Source organism: Protopterus annectens, chromosome 1.part2, assembly GCF_019279795.1.
Source record: "Protopterus annectens isolate FY-2018-M chromosome 1.part2, PAN1.0, whole genome shotgun sequence".
NCBI classification, from domain to species: domain Eukaryota; kingdom Metazoa; phylum Chordata; order Ceratodontiformes; family Protopteridae; genus Protopterus; species Protopterus annectens.
In genome coordinates this window covers 212456487-212474272 of record NC_056727.1, presented here as the reverse complement: position 1 = coordinate 212474272, position 17786 = coordinate 212456487, and the positions used below count along the sequence as shown (strand labels likewise).

At 43.2% G+C, this 17786-nt stretch overlaps 1 protein-coding gene across 1 annotated transcript in view; it reads left to right on the top strand.

Moving 5' to 3' along the window:
* The window catches only part of VPS54 (VPS54 subunit of GARP complex), a 1876392-nt gene that overhangs the window by 1364430 nt on the left and 494176 nt on the right, over positions 1-17786 (top strand). The window contains exon 14 of the mRNA XM_044055553.1: positions 9648-9958. Within this exon, the coding sequence (XP_043911488.1) occupies positions 9648-9958 (311 nt within the window). The remainder of the gene's footprint in view (positions 1-9647; positions 9959-17786) is intronic.

Below are 17786 nucleotides of genomic sequence, written 5' to 3'. Positions count from 1 at the left end.
TCTCAAAAAACTCCAGCTTTACTCCATAGCATATTGCCTACTCCGAGGTGATCTCTGCCGGACATATAAAGCTATGTCAAACCCAGAGCTGTTGGACATGCTACACCTAAAGAAATGCCAATCCCTCTGAGCTACATGCTCTAGGGACCTAAACCTTGTCACCACAATAAACAGGACATGCTGGAGGGATAGATTCCTGTCCCAGAGACTTCCCATACTCTGGAACAGGCAACCCATCTATGTCAAGCAAAGTTCTTCATTAGCACTCTTCAAGAAAAATCTTGATGAGAGGATGGGAAATAGGAAATACACCCTGGGGATCACTTTTGTGTCTCTGCTCGACAGTGGCACAGGAAAATAACTTTCTTGGATGGCGTAAGCCAGGGAACCTTGTTGGTTAGGCTTACATAGGCCCTTGGGCTGATAGCCTAGTACCTACCTATGAACCCCTCTACTTCTGTCTTACCTGTGTGAGCTACTACAGACAGGCTTGACCTATTCCTCCATTAAAGCTCACTTGTCTGCTATTTCAGCATGCCTTCCTCTGTACCCCCCTGTAATGTCCAGACTACCAGCTAAGCTTTTTCTCAAAGGGGTTCTTCACCTGAGGCCCCCCAGAAAACCATTCCCACCCTCATGGGACCTTCACTATGTTTTGGAAAAGGTCACGCTCCCTCCATTTGAGCCAGCAGACAAAGCTTCCCTAAAATACTCTACATGGAAAATGGTGCTACTCGTGGCCTTGACCTCAGCCAGAAGAGTATCAGAGCTGCAAGCCCTCATGGCTGTCCCACCTTTCCTAGTTTTCCACAATGACAGGGTTACTCTTAGAACTAACCCTTCATTCATGCCCAAGGTGGTGAATGACCTCTCCCTGAATCAAACCATCTACCCTACCTACCTTCTTTCCTAAACCACAGCAGGACAGTAAGAGAGTACTTCACTCCTTGAATATTCACAGACAACTCAGGTTTTACCTGTATAAAACCAAACCCATCAGGCAGGCTGATCAACTCTTCATCTACTTCCACCCCAGAGCCCTAGGGAAGAGAGTAACCAAACAAACTTATCTCTACCTGGATTTCCAAAGCCATCCACCTTCTGCTACAAATACCATGGGAAATCCCTGCAAGGCACTGTCACAGGACACTCCACCAGAGCTATGGTTTCTTCAGGAGCCTTCTTCAAAGGTCTGAATACCTGTACCATTCTTGAAGCAACCACTTGGTCATCACTGCACACCTTCACCAGACATTACAAGTTAGACCACATTTACAAGGCCAGGGTGGGTTTTGCCAGGGCCATCCATCAGGGATTCCTGGAAACCGCCTGTAGACCACCACCCCCTCCTTCACAGTGAGCTTTGGCACTCACCCATATGTTGAATACTGCAACATGGGAATAGAAGGACACAGAAAAATTGTGTAAAATCTTGCAATAACTGTAGATGTCCTTCTCTTCCCATGTTGCGGTATTCCTTCCCACCCTCCTTCCCCTCCTGTTAGGCTGCATTTCCCTTTCTGGGTGGCACAGGACTGGCATTGCCCTTACTAGGACTGGTCCGACTGGGGCTTACAGTGCTGAGGGCTGCTGCATGCAGATGTCACTTTTATGGCCCACGTTCCTTGAGCCATGTCAGATGTCCCACTCACCATACAAGGGCTGAAAACTTTTGTATACTGGCCGGACATTCGTGAAGCAAAAAGAGTAAACTCCATACGCTGAATACTGCAACATGTAAGAGGAGGACATCTATGGTTATGGTAAGATTTTACACAACTTTTCTTTCTTACACAAGAATTCTTTTTTGGAGGGTAGCAGATACTAGTTTCTTTCATTGGGTTTACCCCCAAAGGTAAAGATCTTCATCTGGAAGGAAGATGAGTTACGTACTTATAATTATAGATGCAGGATATTCCAGTCCATTCCCATTCAACTCCTTGGAATATGCCACCGGCTCAAGTCAGTTCAGTATGCAAAACTGTTTCCAGGCTCCAACTCTTTTCCCTTACTCATAATGCACTGTGCTGCTTTCTTTCTCTCCAGATCTCTACTCTCTGTTTTTCGTTTTACTTACCCTCTCTGCTTCACGCTGCATCTCTGTCCCCTCCTGCCCCCCCACAACAGATGAGCCCATTTATTCCATGTGGTTATAGCCCTATGAGCTATTCATTCTCTGGGATGAGAGCCAAGTATATCAGCAGCTGTCATCCATGTGCTAGGCAATCAGATTTTTTTTTATTACATACTCTGCCTTCACCACACATTCAACATGCAACCCCCTCATCATCTTGTTAATGCTATACAGCACTTTTGATCAATGCCTACTTGTTAATGTATTAATGTATTTTTAATATTATAAAGTCTGATTTTATGCAAACTCAACAAGGTGCATGCTAGCTGTTTTAATTCTTAGTTTAATTTGAACCTCGAACAGTATAGGTTCATAGGTTGGTACTAGGCTAGTGGCCGTAGGGCTTGTACAAGCCTAGCCATAACAATTCCCTGGCTATTTCTTCCCGTAGTATTTACTTCCCTGGACCCCTGTCTAGCAGGGGGACTGGGTCAATTTCCTATCTCCCATCCAATCATCAAGGTTCCTTTTGAAGAGGGACAAAGAGGCGCTTTGCTTGACATGTATGGGCAGTCTATTCCAGAGTCTGGGGAGTCCCCGGGTCAGGAACCTATCCATCCAGCATGTTGTTCATTGTGATAAGGTTTAGATCACTGGAGCGTGCGTCTCTGAGGGATTGAGATTTCTTTAAGTGTAGCGTGTCTAACAGCTCTGGGTTTGACATGGCCTTGTATGTTAAGCAGAGATCACCTCTGAGTAGATGATATGGGACAAAGTATAGGTAGAGTTTTTTTAGACGGTCAGCATAGGGCATCTAGTTTAGGCCTGTGATTCTTTTAGTGAGGTATTTCTGCAGCCTTTCCAGTTGTTGCAGATGTCTTAAGAGGTACATATCAAACGGGGAATTGTATTCTATAATGGGTCTAATGAGGGATGAGTACAATGGGACAGTGTTGGTTAGGAAAGAGGATAAATAAGTGTTGAGCCAACTTGTTTTCACCTGTAGGCCAAATGCATGGATTGTAAGGTGAGAATTACATTCCTACCAATTTGTCCTGACATGTCTGCCATTTAATGAATGGGTAGCTCATATCTCTGAGGATGATTTTGTTAGGTTCTTTAGTTAAGGACTTTTTATAGGAAAGCATCATGGGCACTGGAAGACATACAAGGGATTTTGTAGTTTCTCCAGGATATGTGGCTGGATCAGTTATGAGGTAGTGATAGATTTTTTTTTAATACTGGATACATCCATTCCTTGTGAAAAGGGTCTGAGTAAATGATAGGTGTTCAAACCAGGTAAAGAAGGGACATTTTCACTACATTAGAGAACTGTGTTTCATTAACTATACAGATGTGTATGTGCTCAAGCATCAAGAAAACTACAAGATGGAGTGGTTTCTTTTTTAGACTTCTGACACTGTGTTGTGCCAAATTGATGTAGGCTTAATTTGTATTTGTTATACAAGAAGGTCTAGAAAGACTGATTCTGCCTGAAAATGGTACTGTGGGTAGAATATGTCTTTGTATATATGTGGAAACCCTAAAGGGGAGGTGTAGGCCATCTGTGGTGAAGTAGGATGTTCTTTGTGTTTCACTGTTGCAGTCATTACATTTGGGTAATCTGCTGGCAGGTTGCCCTCAGTCGGCCTGAATATCAAAGTCTTGGGTCCTACGTCAGTTGCTGTCTCCTCTTCCATGATGTCAGGTCGTCAGGGGTATAAAACATGCAGCCGGCACCATTTTATTTAGTCTTTCTTGCCGCGCGGTGCCCGAAGCAGAAGCAGTTTGCAAGTGCCGGTCGGCCGACTCCTGAAATTTTCGCATTCGAGTTTCAGAACCAAAGTCTTCAATTAAAGCTAAGTACCCCATTGGGGAAACTTTTTCTTGCTCCATACCGATGTCAGTAAAAGTTAATAATTACATTACTTGTGGGAAGCAAATACCTCATAAGGATTTCCATTTGTACTGTATTCCTTGCCTAGGCCCAGATCATAACATGCCTTGCTGTCGGTTTTGTGCTAGATTTTACCAACGCACTATTAAGTGTCTGTATATCTTTGCTTCAAAATATTTTGGAAACAGATTTAACTACCCTGAAATGTCGTCGGATAGCAATCCGACTACCGGAGTTCACAAAAAACGCAAAGAAAAGGACAGAGACAGATCGTCAAGGTCCAAAATCGATGACAAAGCTTCTCCTAAGCCAGTCGCCGATACTCAGTGAGGCGCTTTCACAGCCCCTTATACCTGCTACTTTCGAGTCGCAGGCCTCTACTGAGACCCATGTGGAATCCAGCATGTCGCGAGATTCTCAAAGTATTGTACCTATGGATGTCTCTCCCTCGGATGGGTCCGGAGCCACTGAGCAGGTACCGGCTTCTGAGGGTGTTTTCAGGCCTCAGCATTTCCATATAAAACCGACGCCAGCTTCAAAAACAAAGACAAAAGCAACTTCTAAGGCTAAAAAAATGACCCATGAGCCACGTGCTCAGGCCTCTATGCCCAAAAAACAGATGATCAAAATGGCTGAAGACTTAATTACCTTGATCATGGGTTCCCAACCCCCCCCCCCTATAAGAGGCCTAGGCAAGACACTGATTATGAATCTTCAGATCAGGTTTCTATTTCTTCTGATTCCTCTTCTGATCAGGAATTTTCTATACCACCCTATGAGGATTCAGATGCAGAGGAATCCATCCCATCTGCATCTCCTCCTGAAGATTATTCTGTTGGAGAACCCTTGCATACTTTGGGGGAACATTTTCATTGTGAGAGTCAAGATTTCTCAGAATCAAAAAAGAGGCTTAGGGATTTCCGCCTTCTCCCTCAGCATAGGCCTTTGACCATACCTCCTGTATTAGGCATTGTTGATGATGTGTTTTCGGAATCAAGCATAGCTCCACATTCCCTACCTTCGGCTCCTAGCAAGCCAGACAGAAATTACAGGGTTCCTGACTCCCACAAATTTTTATTCAAAAACCCTGCTGCTGACCCTGAAACTCTCTCACAGGGTCCCAAAGGTGTAAAGGCCTCAACAGCTAAGAATCCTACCCCCTCTGATAGAGATTCCAGGGCGCTGGATAGATGAGGAAAGAAAGTTTATACGTCTGCAACCTTGGCAATTAGGGCCTTAAACTGCCAGTTTCATATGCTTAAATATCAACAGCATGTTATGGGATTATTGAAACAGAAAATTATGTTGATTTCTGAATGTGCAGAAAATAAAGAATTACAGGAATTATTGCATGCAGCAGAACAGGTTGGAAAGCATACTTTGCAATGTGGTTTTGATTCCTTGGAGGCCTCCTGCAGGGCAGCAGTTACTGGATCTATGATTAGAAGGCATGCCTGGCTCAAGGAGCAAAGTCTGCCTGATCATGTTAAAGCTAAATTGTTAGATGCACTTTTACAGCATGATACTCTGTTTGGTAATAGGGCAGAAGAGGTTTTAAAGAAAATGGAAGATAAAGCTAAGTCTATGCAAACTGTAACAGACTTCTGACAAGTGCAGCCACCAAGATTCAGTAGACACTGGCCTACAAAAAATTGGTCCTTTCCTGTGTCCGACAGAGCCTCACAGGACAAATCCAGGTGCTCAAAAGGCTCCAAATAGCAATCACAGGTTTCTTACAGGTCAAAGCAATGGGATGCCTCTACCTCCAAATCTGGAGTAAACAAAGCACAACCCAACAGTAAACAGTCTCAATGACTTCCCTTTGCCATCACCAAGCACTTACCTTTTGGCAGCCCCCTTAGGGGGGAAAAGTAGCACTTCATGCTCAAAATTGGCAGTTAATAACAGGACAAGTGGGTATTAAACATAGTATCCCAGGGATACAGATTTCATTTCCATACCTTGCCAATTCCAAATGGTTGGCCAGATCTGCCACAAAATCAATGGGGAGAGGCACAGAAACAAGTTACGTCCCTCATGGATATGGGGGCTATTCAACCAGTTCCAGAACTAGAAAAAAGGACAAGGGTTTTACTCAAGACTGTTCTTGGTACCCAGAAAAGACAATTCCTGGCACCCAATACTGGATTTATCGATTTTGAGCACATGGACATCCCAAAATTCAAAATACTGACTTTGCAACAGCTTCTGCCCATGCTGGGCAAGAACGCTTGGCTAATGACCCTAGACTTAAAAGAGGCATACCTGCATATCCCAATAAGGGAATTGTGCAGAAGATACCTCCGCTTCAAGGCTGGTTTTATGCATTACCAATTCTCTGCACTGCCCTTTGGCTTATCTACTGCACCCAGGGTCTTTACAAAGTGCCTGGCACCAGTAATTTCATTTTGCAGACAAAGAAGCATACAAATCTATCTATACTTGGACGACTGTCTCATTCAAGCAGAAAACAAGGATATTCTTCTTCAACATCTGGCATTTGTAAAAAGGCTTCTAACATGCCTAGGGTACACAATAAATGAAAAGAAATCACAACTGTTACCCTCTCAAAAGATTACATTCCTGGGTGCAAGCTTGAATACAACTGCCCAGATGGCTTACCTTATGCCAGACAAACAAAGGCAACTGACTATTTATTCAAACAGATGGCAACAAAAACCCAGTTATCTGCAAGACAAATTCTGCAGGCTTTGGGGTTCATGGCATCCTGCATTCTCCTAATTCCATATGCAAGACTGCGTATGAGGAAACTACAGTTGTATCTAAAAAGTTCATGGAGTCAACATTGTCACAGTCTGGAAACAATGATTCCTCTCATTCCCTGCCTACAACAGGAGTTTCTTTGGTGGGCAGAGACATGTCACCAGAACATGGGACGGTCTTTCACTCTACCCCCTGCCAACCAAGCCCTAACTACAGACGCATCAGACTATGCTTGGGGGGCCCACCTGGCGGGGAGATGCATTCAGGGCATATAGAGCCGAAAACAAATGCATCTGCATATCAACCAGAAAGAGATGTTAGCTGTTCAGTATGCCCTGACAGCCTTCAAGGACTTACTTCATCCAGGACAACTACTGATAAAGACGGACAGCACCACGGTTATGTGGTACATAAACAAGCAGGGGGGTACACATTCCTACCCCCTTTGCAGAATAGCCATGGCATTGTGGGACACAGCCTTGACTTACCAAGTACATCTTCAAGCTCAATTCCTACCAGGAAAACAAAATACTCTGGCACATAATCTAAGCAGAAATCTTATGGACCCTGACAAGTGGAAACTGGATCCACAAGTCTTCAACATGATAACAGAGAAATGGGGGAGCCCGGACATAGATCTGTTTGCCTCCCCCCAGAATTTTCAACTGGACAAATTCTGCACAAGGACATATCACAGACAAGCATGGAAAGTGGATGCTCTACCCTTCAGTTGGAAAAACCTATCAGTCTATGCCTTTCCTCCTCTACCTCTTCTTCCCAAGGTCCTACTAAAGGTCAGACAGGAAAAACCAAAAATGATCCTAATTGCCCCGGACTGGCCTTGCCAGCACTGGTATCTAATTCTAAGGAATATGTGTCAACTCCCTCCTTGGTACTTGCCTCAAATACCTCATCTACTGTCTCAGCAGAACAAACAAATTCTGCACAATCAGCTCCAAACTCTGAACCTGGCAGCATGGCTGATCATTTAACACCTCCTTTCAGTAAATCTGTGATGGATGTCATTTTAGAAGCCAGAAGGCCTAGTACTAGAAAATCTTATGCTGATAAATGGAAGAGATTCTGTGCTTGGAACCAAGCACAAGGGACTGACTCAGCAAAGCCAAATATTCCTCAGATTTTACAGTACTTGACTGAGATGATTGACAAGGACCTATCTTTTTCATCAATAAAAATCCATGCCTCTGCCATCTCGGCTCATTACAACACAGAGCCTCCCATCTTTTCTCATCCTCTGCTAAAACAGTGTCTTAGAGGGGCCAGAAATTTAAGGCCTCCTAGAAGATCACCAATTCCTGCATGGGACCTCAATTTTGTGTTGGAAAAGCTCACCCTGCTCTATTTGAACCAGCGGCTACTGCAGATATAAAGTTTTTACCTTGGAAAACAGCTTTCCTTCTGGCAATCACTTCAGCAAGAAGGGTTTCAGAACTACAGGCCCTCATGGCTGTGGAGCCTTTTATTATATTTTACCCAGACAGGGTGTCCCTCAGGACCAATCCTTCCTTTATGCCTAAGGTGGTATCCAGTGTGGCTCTTAACCAAGCTATTCACCTGCCAAATATTTACCCAAATCCACAGAACAAGGGGGAGCGGATTCTGCATTGCTTGGACATACACAGACAACTAAGATTCTACTTAAACAGGACCAAATCTCTAAGAAAATCTGAGCAGCTACTGGTGTCATTTGATGCAAGATCAGAGGGAAAGGCTATTTCAAAGCAGACTATTTCAAAGTGGATAAGTCACTGCATTCCTTTCTGCTATTTGCATCATGGTAAACCGATGCCCAAGGGAATCAGGTCACATTCCACCAGGGCTGCATCTACCTCAGCAGCTTTTCTCAGAGGGGTGCCAACCAAAGATATTCTAGAAGCTGCTACTTGTACAAAGCATTATCATTTGCCTCTCTTTTCTAAGTCCAGGGCAGGCTTTGCCACTGCAGTTCTGCAGGGTCTTATAGCCGCTCCTAATGCTATTTAGTTCCAGCCCCCCATACGTAGTTTTGGGATTCCACCCAAATGTAATGACTGCAACAGTGAAACACGAAGCACATAGTACAGTTGTGTACACTTACCATAAATGTGATGTTCGAGTGTATTCACCGTTGCAGTCCAGGTTACCCACACGCCACCCCCCTTTTTTTCCTAGAATTATTATTTCCTTCAATATATTCTACAGCCTTTGTGGTATATTTGCTTTTAGATGAAGGTAAAGTTTATGTTGTGACAATTGCATTGTTATATATAGTTATATACATACATACATACATATATATATATATATATATATATTTTTTTTTTTTTTGCTCCCCATTTGGGGCACCTGACATCTGGGGCAAGAAAAACTAAAGAAAATGGCGTCTGCTGCATGTTTTATACCCCTGATGACCTGACGTCATGGAAGAGGAGACAGCAACCGACGCAAACTCAAGACTTTGTTATTCAGGCCGACTGAGGGCAACCTGCTAGCAGATTACCCAAATGTAATGACTGCAACAGTGAATACACTCGAACATCTACATTTATGGTAAGTGTACACAACTGTACTTTGGACTGTCTGCCATCTTTTTCCATGCTGACTAGTTACTTGGCTAGTTGTTAGTAACTTGTTTTTCTTCTTGTACTGTGGCATAATTAGTTAAATAACCTTATTTAGTAATCTGTTACCATATTTTCATATGGCATAACATAGCAAAGTTTTGCGTTTACTCCAATATCACTTTTGTGATTTTATTCTATCTTGCTTATACTGCAGATCAAAATTTTCATTGCTGGTATAGTGGTTCTGTATTAAAATGTAACTTACCATAATGGCAACTATAACCTGACAAAAAGTGCTATTTTTTTAGTACTTAATTACTCAACCTCTGTTTCCCAAACTTGCCTATGGAAATGCTAAATTGTTTGCGTTTTTTTTTTTTTTTTGTAGGCAACAGTCAGTGTTATTCGTAGTGTTGTTTTATTAGTCTTGGACAAGTCACAGAAAACCAGAGACTTTGAAGGGGCATCTATCCCAAAAATCTCTAGCAGAAGTCAGATTAATGAAGGAGATGTGACTTACTTAACTCATGAAGGCATGTTTATAAGTGATGCGTTCTGTGAGAGAGAGACATCAGCTACAGACCTAAGCACTGAACCATGTAGCAGTGATTCTGTATCGGAACCAGAGTGTACCACAGACTCTTCTTCTAGTAAAGAGCAGACCTCGTCATCAGTTACACCTGGAGGTATAGAGATAACGTAAGTACTTTCTTGATAGCATGAAGTGGTAAGTTGAAAAAAAAACAGCTCCTCTGTACATTTGTGCATATATGTATAGAGATTTTAAATAGCACTTGCCTTCTCAGTTGTTTAATGTGTATGAGCCATAGTGCACTAATATAGCATTACATGAAATTTTATTGTAAACTAAGTAGATAGGTACATGATAGTGCTCTAAAGCAGACTCATGAAATAAAGTTGCTCAGAACTTGCTTCAAGTCCAATCATTTAAGCAGTGCTTATAAGATAGAAACCCAAGAGTGCAGAATGTTACCTCTTTAAAAATAATTGCCCTAACTACGAGGTAGTCCTTTTAGCCCAGGCTGTAATGACATGAACAGATGAAGTGAGGGAGAAATTCATAAGGTAGAGAAAAATGCCATTTACAGCAAGTGTATTACAGGGGAGAAAGTGGTGGTCTAATGGAAAATTACAGTTTATTAACACTTCATACAGTAGTCCTTTGCAGTACAGACTTTGTATCAGTATTCTTTGTGCATTAAATGTGTGTGATCTCTTATAGGGCATAGACTGTGTATCAGTATTCTTTGTGCATTAAATGTGTGTGATCTCTTATAGGGCACAGACTTTGTATCAGTATTCTTTGTGCATTACATTTGTATGGTTTCTTATAAAATTTAGTACGTTTACTACATTTTGTGCTAGCTAGTTTTAGTTTGATGACTAGCAAGTACAGTTCCTTGTCCATAGACTACTTTTTGCCCTAGGTGTTAACATAGTCTGCTGAGAAACCCCATCATACACGTACCACTGCTTTGAAGAGAGGTCTTGCATTCAGAAAATTAAGGGCATTTCTGCAGAAGCAAGCTCAACTCCGGTACTTAATGTTTTGCTTTTTTTTTTGCCTAATACAGGAAGAACAGGGCCAGCCTTAATCACCCAAATCTTAGCTGACCCCACTGCAGGTGGTGAAATCAATAATACATCTGATGTCAATTTTCATTGTATTCCCAACTGATGGTTTCGAATCTGATCCCTCTGATCTGACTCTGCCATTGCTAAAGCTCATGGAAACCTAAAAACTCTCGAGCTTCTCCCTTACCCATAATGCACAACCCCCCTTGTGTGGTTCCTCTCGTGAGGGCAGTGTCATGTTTTTGTTGATTATTTCTTTTGGAAGTGTATTTTTTTCGAACCCCGAGTACCTCAGATCTCGTTTGCCCTTTTACATGAAAGAAGTGGTGACTGTTACTCTCGAGCAACTGTAAGATAAATGCTTTTCATTCCATTTTCTGAAACTTAAATTTTATTTCTTTACATTTTTCCAACTTTGCTGATTCTCTTACCTTTCCATACAGTTGTACTCTAAATATTGTTAGTATTTATTGTATCCCTTTCTTTTTTCCATGTACTTGTGTACATCTTAACTACTACTGTTAGTATTTAAATTTTCCCTCTACACTTCATGTAGCTTACTTTATTTACCATTGTTGGTAATCCTTTTTCCTTTTACCATTTTTCTATCTAAAAACAGGTCTTACCTTTGGTGCTGTTGACTGTTTTTTTGTTTCTCATGATATGGCGGACAAGAGCACTGCACTGTTCACAAAATGTGAAAAGTGTGGGCATAAAATTCTGATGTCACATGCTTACACTTTGTGTATATTGGCTGGGACCGGTGCAGTGGTTAACGTTGTCACCTTACAGCAAGAGGTTATCCGGTTCGATTCTCGGCTGGGGTGCCTTCTGTGTGGAGTTTGCATGTTCTTCCTGTGTTTGCGTGGGTTTCCTCCGGGTACTCCGGTTTCCTCCCACATTCCAAAGACATGCATCTGGAGCATTTCTCCCCCGGCCTCCGCTGAAAACAGGCTCTGTGGAACCTAGTCGGACTTTCCCAGTCAACAAATGATAAATAAAATAAATAAAACTATTGCATCTTCAAGAAGACTGCTCGATCTGCCACGGTTTTAATCCCAGAGCACTAAATGAACCCAAAAATAAACTTATTCTAAAAGGCTTGCTTCCCTCAGCTTTCAGTGAAGCTATATCTTGAGAACAATTCCCAAAATCCAAATGGCCTGAAATTTCTTATCCAGAATCAGCAGTCTCTGAGCCTTCTAAGAAAAAGGCCAAAATGAATCCACCTTCATCCTCAGATCAGAGAAACAAAAAGCAGAAAATGCCGGATCTGATGCCCACAGATCCAAAAAGAAAATATTCGGACCAGTGTACATCAGTAATTTGCCTATCTAGAACTAAGTACTCTCCATCTGTAGACCCTGTTCCTTTGAGAGTGCCTTCACCCTTCTTGGAGAGACCCAGGTCCCCACCCTTGGTTTCATCTCATTCTTCCAGGAGTTTTAACAGAAGTTGTGGAAAGAGTAGTGCAGAAGATTCTCTCGGTGCAGAGCCAAATGGGTGTCGTCTTAGCTCCTACCCCTTCGGCTCAGGAGGTCATCCTTTATCCACACCCATGCTACAAGTTTCCTCGTCTGACTCATCATACAGTCTCAGAGTCCTTGGATCCGATCTGTCTGCCAATATCTTCAAATCCAAGGCCTGCTGTGAGTACTTTGGTTGTCAGATCCGGAGAGCTCTCAGAGCCAAAGCTTCCCTGTCTTGTCTGAGGTGTCACAGTTGACTCCGCAGTTGTCGGAGCTGTCTCTGCACTTCAGAGCCTTGGCACAGGTTAGCTGGACTCCGGCTTCTGCCTTGGGGAGATTGCCTTTGGAGCGGGAGGGAACAGAGGTCTAAAATTTTGTCTTCAAATCTGAGGTCTTCTCCCTCTCTGGAGTGGTTTGCCTTTGAGGCTATGGATAAAGTTTTGTCTGCTTCAGGAAAACATGGATCCATCCCCCTCACATCCTCAGTCAGCAGCCTTGATGTCTCTACGCCTGGAGCCTTCCCACTCTCATCTGCAGTGATAGACAGTATGGGAGCCCCAGGTTTCCCCACAGGGTATCTTGATTTCTTCTGACACCTTCCCAGAGCATCCCACTGAGGAGGTCCCTAAGAAGAAAATGGCCAAGAGGAAGTACTTGGACTCCAAGAGGAGTCCATCACAAAAGATAGACTTCAATGAAGGTGAAGGGTCCTCACAGTTATCTCCTAAGATGTCACTTTTGGAGACATCCTTGAAATCTTAAAGCAATTGTGCCAATTTGTGTACTGGGTGCATCAAAATCATGTTGACTGTTTTTCAGCCCCAGTACACAGCATCCTGGAATTGTTGACCCATCTTTTTAAAAAGGGAGCTAGTTCTTCAACCGTTAAAGTTCATTTAGCAGCAGTATCAAATTTTCACATTGGATTTGAGGGCTCCTCCAGTGCCTGTCATAAGCTGTGCAAAGCTTTTTTGCAAGGCGCTCTTCTTTTAAGGCCTCCTTTTAAAGATCCTACTCCCCCATGGAACCTTGATCTGGTACTGCAGGCACTTATCCATCCCCCTTTTGAACCAGCAGCTAATTGTGGCCTTAAATATCTTTCCTGGAAGATGTTATTTCTAGTAACTATTACTTATACTAGATGAATTTTGGAAATTCAAGCTTTGTCTTCAAAACCTCCATACTTGATCTTTCACAAAGGTTTTATAAACCAATGCATTCTTTCTTCCCAGGGTGGTGTCAGAATCTAGTATCAGTCAGTCCATTAATTTGCCAAGTGTTTTTCCTAACTTTGCTAGCAAGGGCAAAAATGTTAGATTTATTGGATGTATGCAGACAAATACATTTTTGCCTACGTAGAACAAGATACCAGAAAAAATGACCAATTGTTTTTCAAGAATTGAACCTGGGAGAAACAGTTGCCAAAGTAACTTTATCAAGATGGCTGAATGACTGTATTGCATTTATTTATAACAAGTTGGGTATTGCCTTACCACAACCGTTACGGGCTTATTCAGGTAGATCAATGGCAACTTCCTCAGTTTTTCAGTCTAGAGCATCCACGGATGACATATGTGCAGCAGCTTGGGATGCTCCCCATGCCTTTGTTACTCATTACAAATTGGATCTGGTCTCCAAATGTAAAGCATCATTCAGTTCAACTGTGCTCAGGAATATCCTTCCTTGAATGCATCCGGGATTTCAGGTAGCTGGGGATTCCCATCAATTGATAGAATGAAAATTGACAAAATCAGATAAAGAAGTTATGTACTCAACATACCACTCCATCTGTGTTGTCCATTTTCATTCTTCCTCAACTACCCACCCACCAACACCCATCTTTCTAAACTTCTGGAAGAATGAGTTGTTAAGGGATACTGTTGTCCCTTATATTGAGCTCCAGATATGGACTTCTTATATTTCTCTGTATATGTATTTTTCTTTGCACCTCCTATATGTATACATATATGCATAATAGATCATTCTTTTCTGGTATAGGTTCATAGGTGTGTACTAGGCTAATGCCCCTGGAGCCTTTGCAAGCCTAGCCCATATGATTACCCTGGCATTGTGCCACCTGACCTTAGTTCCCAGTGCTTCTGTCGAGTAAAGCCACTGGAGTGATCCCTGGGGTGAATTTTCTATTTCCCATCCGCTCATCAAGATTTCTCTTGAAGAGGCCCAGCGAGTTGCTCTGATTGACATGTATGAGAAGTCTATTCCATAGCATGGGCAGCCTCTGGGTTATGAACCTTGTCCCTCCAGCATGTTCTGTTGATTGTGGTAATGAGGTTGAAGTCTCTGGAGCATGTGGTGCTGAGGGATTGGGATTTCTTCAGATGTAGCATTTCTAACTGAGCTGGGTCAGACATGGCTTTGTAAGTCAAGCAGAGATTGCCTCTAAGTAGGTGATATGAGACAGATAATAGTTGGAGTTTTTTGAGTCTGTCCATATAGGACAAATGTTTAAGGCCTAGGATCCTCTTTGTGAGGTACTTTTGCGGCCTCTCCAGTTGTTGCAGGTGTTTAGTGAGGTACATGCCAAATGGGGGATTGTACTTGATGATTAGCCTAATAAGGAAAGAGTAGAGGGAGACAATGACCTCTTTCTTCCTGGATGCAAAACCCTTAGTAATGAGATGTGCCACATAGAAGGACTTTCTGACCACAGTAGCAATGTGGTGGTCAAAAGAGAGGTTGCTGTTAACCTGTGTTCCCAGATCTCTTATAACGCCTTCTGTGTTCAGTGGACTATCATCGATGTGGTAATTCATGGGAACTGGGTTTTTCTCAAAGGGGATGATGACACATTTTTTGGCATTGAGCTTAAGGCCATGGTTCTGACACCAGTCGTTAGTCTCAGTGAGGCCTTTCTGTAAGATGTCAACATCACTTGGCGAGGTAATAGTAGCTCCCAACTTGCAATCGTCTGAGAACTTTGTAAAGCCAGAGTCCCTTCATGTTGGTCTGGACTTCAGAGAAGTAGATATCAAACAGGAGAGGACCCAGGACCGAACCCTGTGGGACTCCACTCGTGCCTGGTCGGCAGTCTGACTTGAAATCAGCTACTTTCACACTGTGTGTTCTACCTGTAAACCAGTTTGCAACTCACCTGGTGATATAAGGGTTGATGCCTAGCTTAGTGAGTTTTTCTATGATTCCTGAGTTTGGAAATCGTACCCCAAAGGCCTTGGCCAGATCAAGGTAGGCAGTATGAACCACCTTGCCTTCATCCACAGCTCTGGTGACCAACTCAGAGAAGTTGACCAAGTTGAGCAGGTGTGATCTACACTTCACAAAACCAAACTGTATGGGATCCAGAGTTTGGAGATTCCCTGTATCCTTGTTTATTAGGGCCACGATGATGCTTTCCATAGCTTTGCATATCACTCATCAGGCTAATGGGGCAATAGTTCCCAGGGTCTGTCCTTGCTCCTCCTTTGTGGAGAGGGATGACTGTAGCAGTGCGCCATTTGGTAGGGACAAAGCCTGAGGGTGAGGCTGTGATTGAATAAGGCACACAGGTGAGGTGCCAATTCACTATGTGGTTCATGTAGAACACAGCCAGGGATATTGTCAGGTCCCATAGAAGCTGTATTCTTGGCCTTGGACAGTGCTGTTTTAACCTGTGCAGCAGTAATACTCGGTGCCTGGCAATCTACTCGTATTGTGATTGGTCCCTTGGGGAGTGGGGTAAAGTTGGCACTGAATCTGTCGGCTAGTATATTGGCAATATCTGTTGGCTCAGTATAGGAGGTACCAATGTGTAGTAGCTCAGAGCAAATCTGGGTATTACCATGGAGATTCTTACATAACTATAGAAGGCCTTGTGGTTGTCTTTACTATCTGCTGCAATTCTGTTTTCATAGTTAGCTTTAGAGGATTTGAACAGGGAGCTCGACTTTGTGTTGAGGCTGATAAGGGAGCTTTTCCAGTCTTGGTACTTCACCTTATTTCGCATTAGTTTCCCCTTCCTGTTGTAGAGTTTGTTTATGGCAGGGGACCACCAGATTGGTTTCCTTTTTTTGGAGGAGAGCGTCTTGGTTCTGTTGAGTGTGGTGAGATTCATGCATTTGTGTACGTGTTCGTACAGTGCATTGGTGTATGATTCGGCGGTCATGCAACTGATCTCCATTTGCATGGGTGCAGTGAAGTTAGCCACCTCTGTTTTTAGGAGCCCAAAGTTAGCTTTGGAGAAGTTTTTCATGGTGGTTACCTTTGCAGGGGGGGAGGGCAGTGGGAGGGATGTGAATTTCCAAGGTGATTAGTTTGTGGTCGGATCTAACCAGGGAGGAGTTGACTATTGGTATAGAGCAACAGTCGCCCATGTTAGTAATGACCAGGTCAAGGATGTTGCTACCTCTAGTGGGGGTAAGAACGAGCTGGTCCAGGGCATTGGAATTAATGAATTCCAGGAAACATTGGGCAAGTGTATTGGTACATGAGTAGTTTTCCCAGTTAATGGAGGGGTAGTTGAAGTCGCCCAGTATGAGAGTGTTAGGTTGGACCTTACTATTCTCCAGGGTGCTTAGGAACATGGAGTGTGAGTCTTGGGACATGGTTGGGGACCTATAGCAGTCTATGACCTGAATCGCTGTCTTACCCATTGTTAGCTGCTCCTGAAGTATCTCAGATGCGTTAAGTTGGGCTACCAGTCTGGAGGTGTGCACATCCTTTATGAATATGGAAACACCCTTTATGAATATGGAAACACCACTGCCTTTGGAGCTTTGGTCCAAGTTTTGGTGCCGAAAGGTGTGGAATTAGTTATAGCCTGGTTAATGCAAGGGTGCTTTCTGCTGCCTTGAACCAGATCTCTGTTACTGCACAAATGTCAGTGTTCTCCATTTTAAGGAGTGCTTTGACCAAGTGCATTTTGAGATTTAGACTTCTAGCGTTGAGCAGCATGACCCTCAGATTGTATTTGTTTGTAGCTGTTAGGGTGGTAATTTGGTCTTTGGAACACAACCTAAAAAAGGCACTGTATGGGTGACAAGATCCTTGGCCAGTATCTGGAAGCTCAGGGGTCACAGATGCAGGCCATCTCTAGCAAAGCATCAAGGTCTGTCAATCATGTCATCCCACGCAGACAGATACTGGATCCCCTTAGAATGACACCAGAAACTTAGCCAATTGTTGAAATCAATAATTTTCTGCTTGTACTGTGGTAACATTCTGGGTGATGGTAGGATGCTGCTCAGGGCTAGGGTAATACCCACCTGGGCTACATAATCTGAGAGCTCCTCCATGTCTCTTTTCATGTGGTCCAGGGAGGTACATCTCAGGTCATTTACACCCACGTGTACAATGACAGAGCCATATTTGTATCTGTTGTTGAGGGACCTGAGTGCGTGCATTATGTGGAGGATCCTAGCGCTTGACAGGCAGCTGACTTACTTTCTCCTTATTCACCCTAGTGAGTGGAACATCAGAGTGCCTTACTGTCGAGTCACCTGTGACTA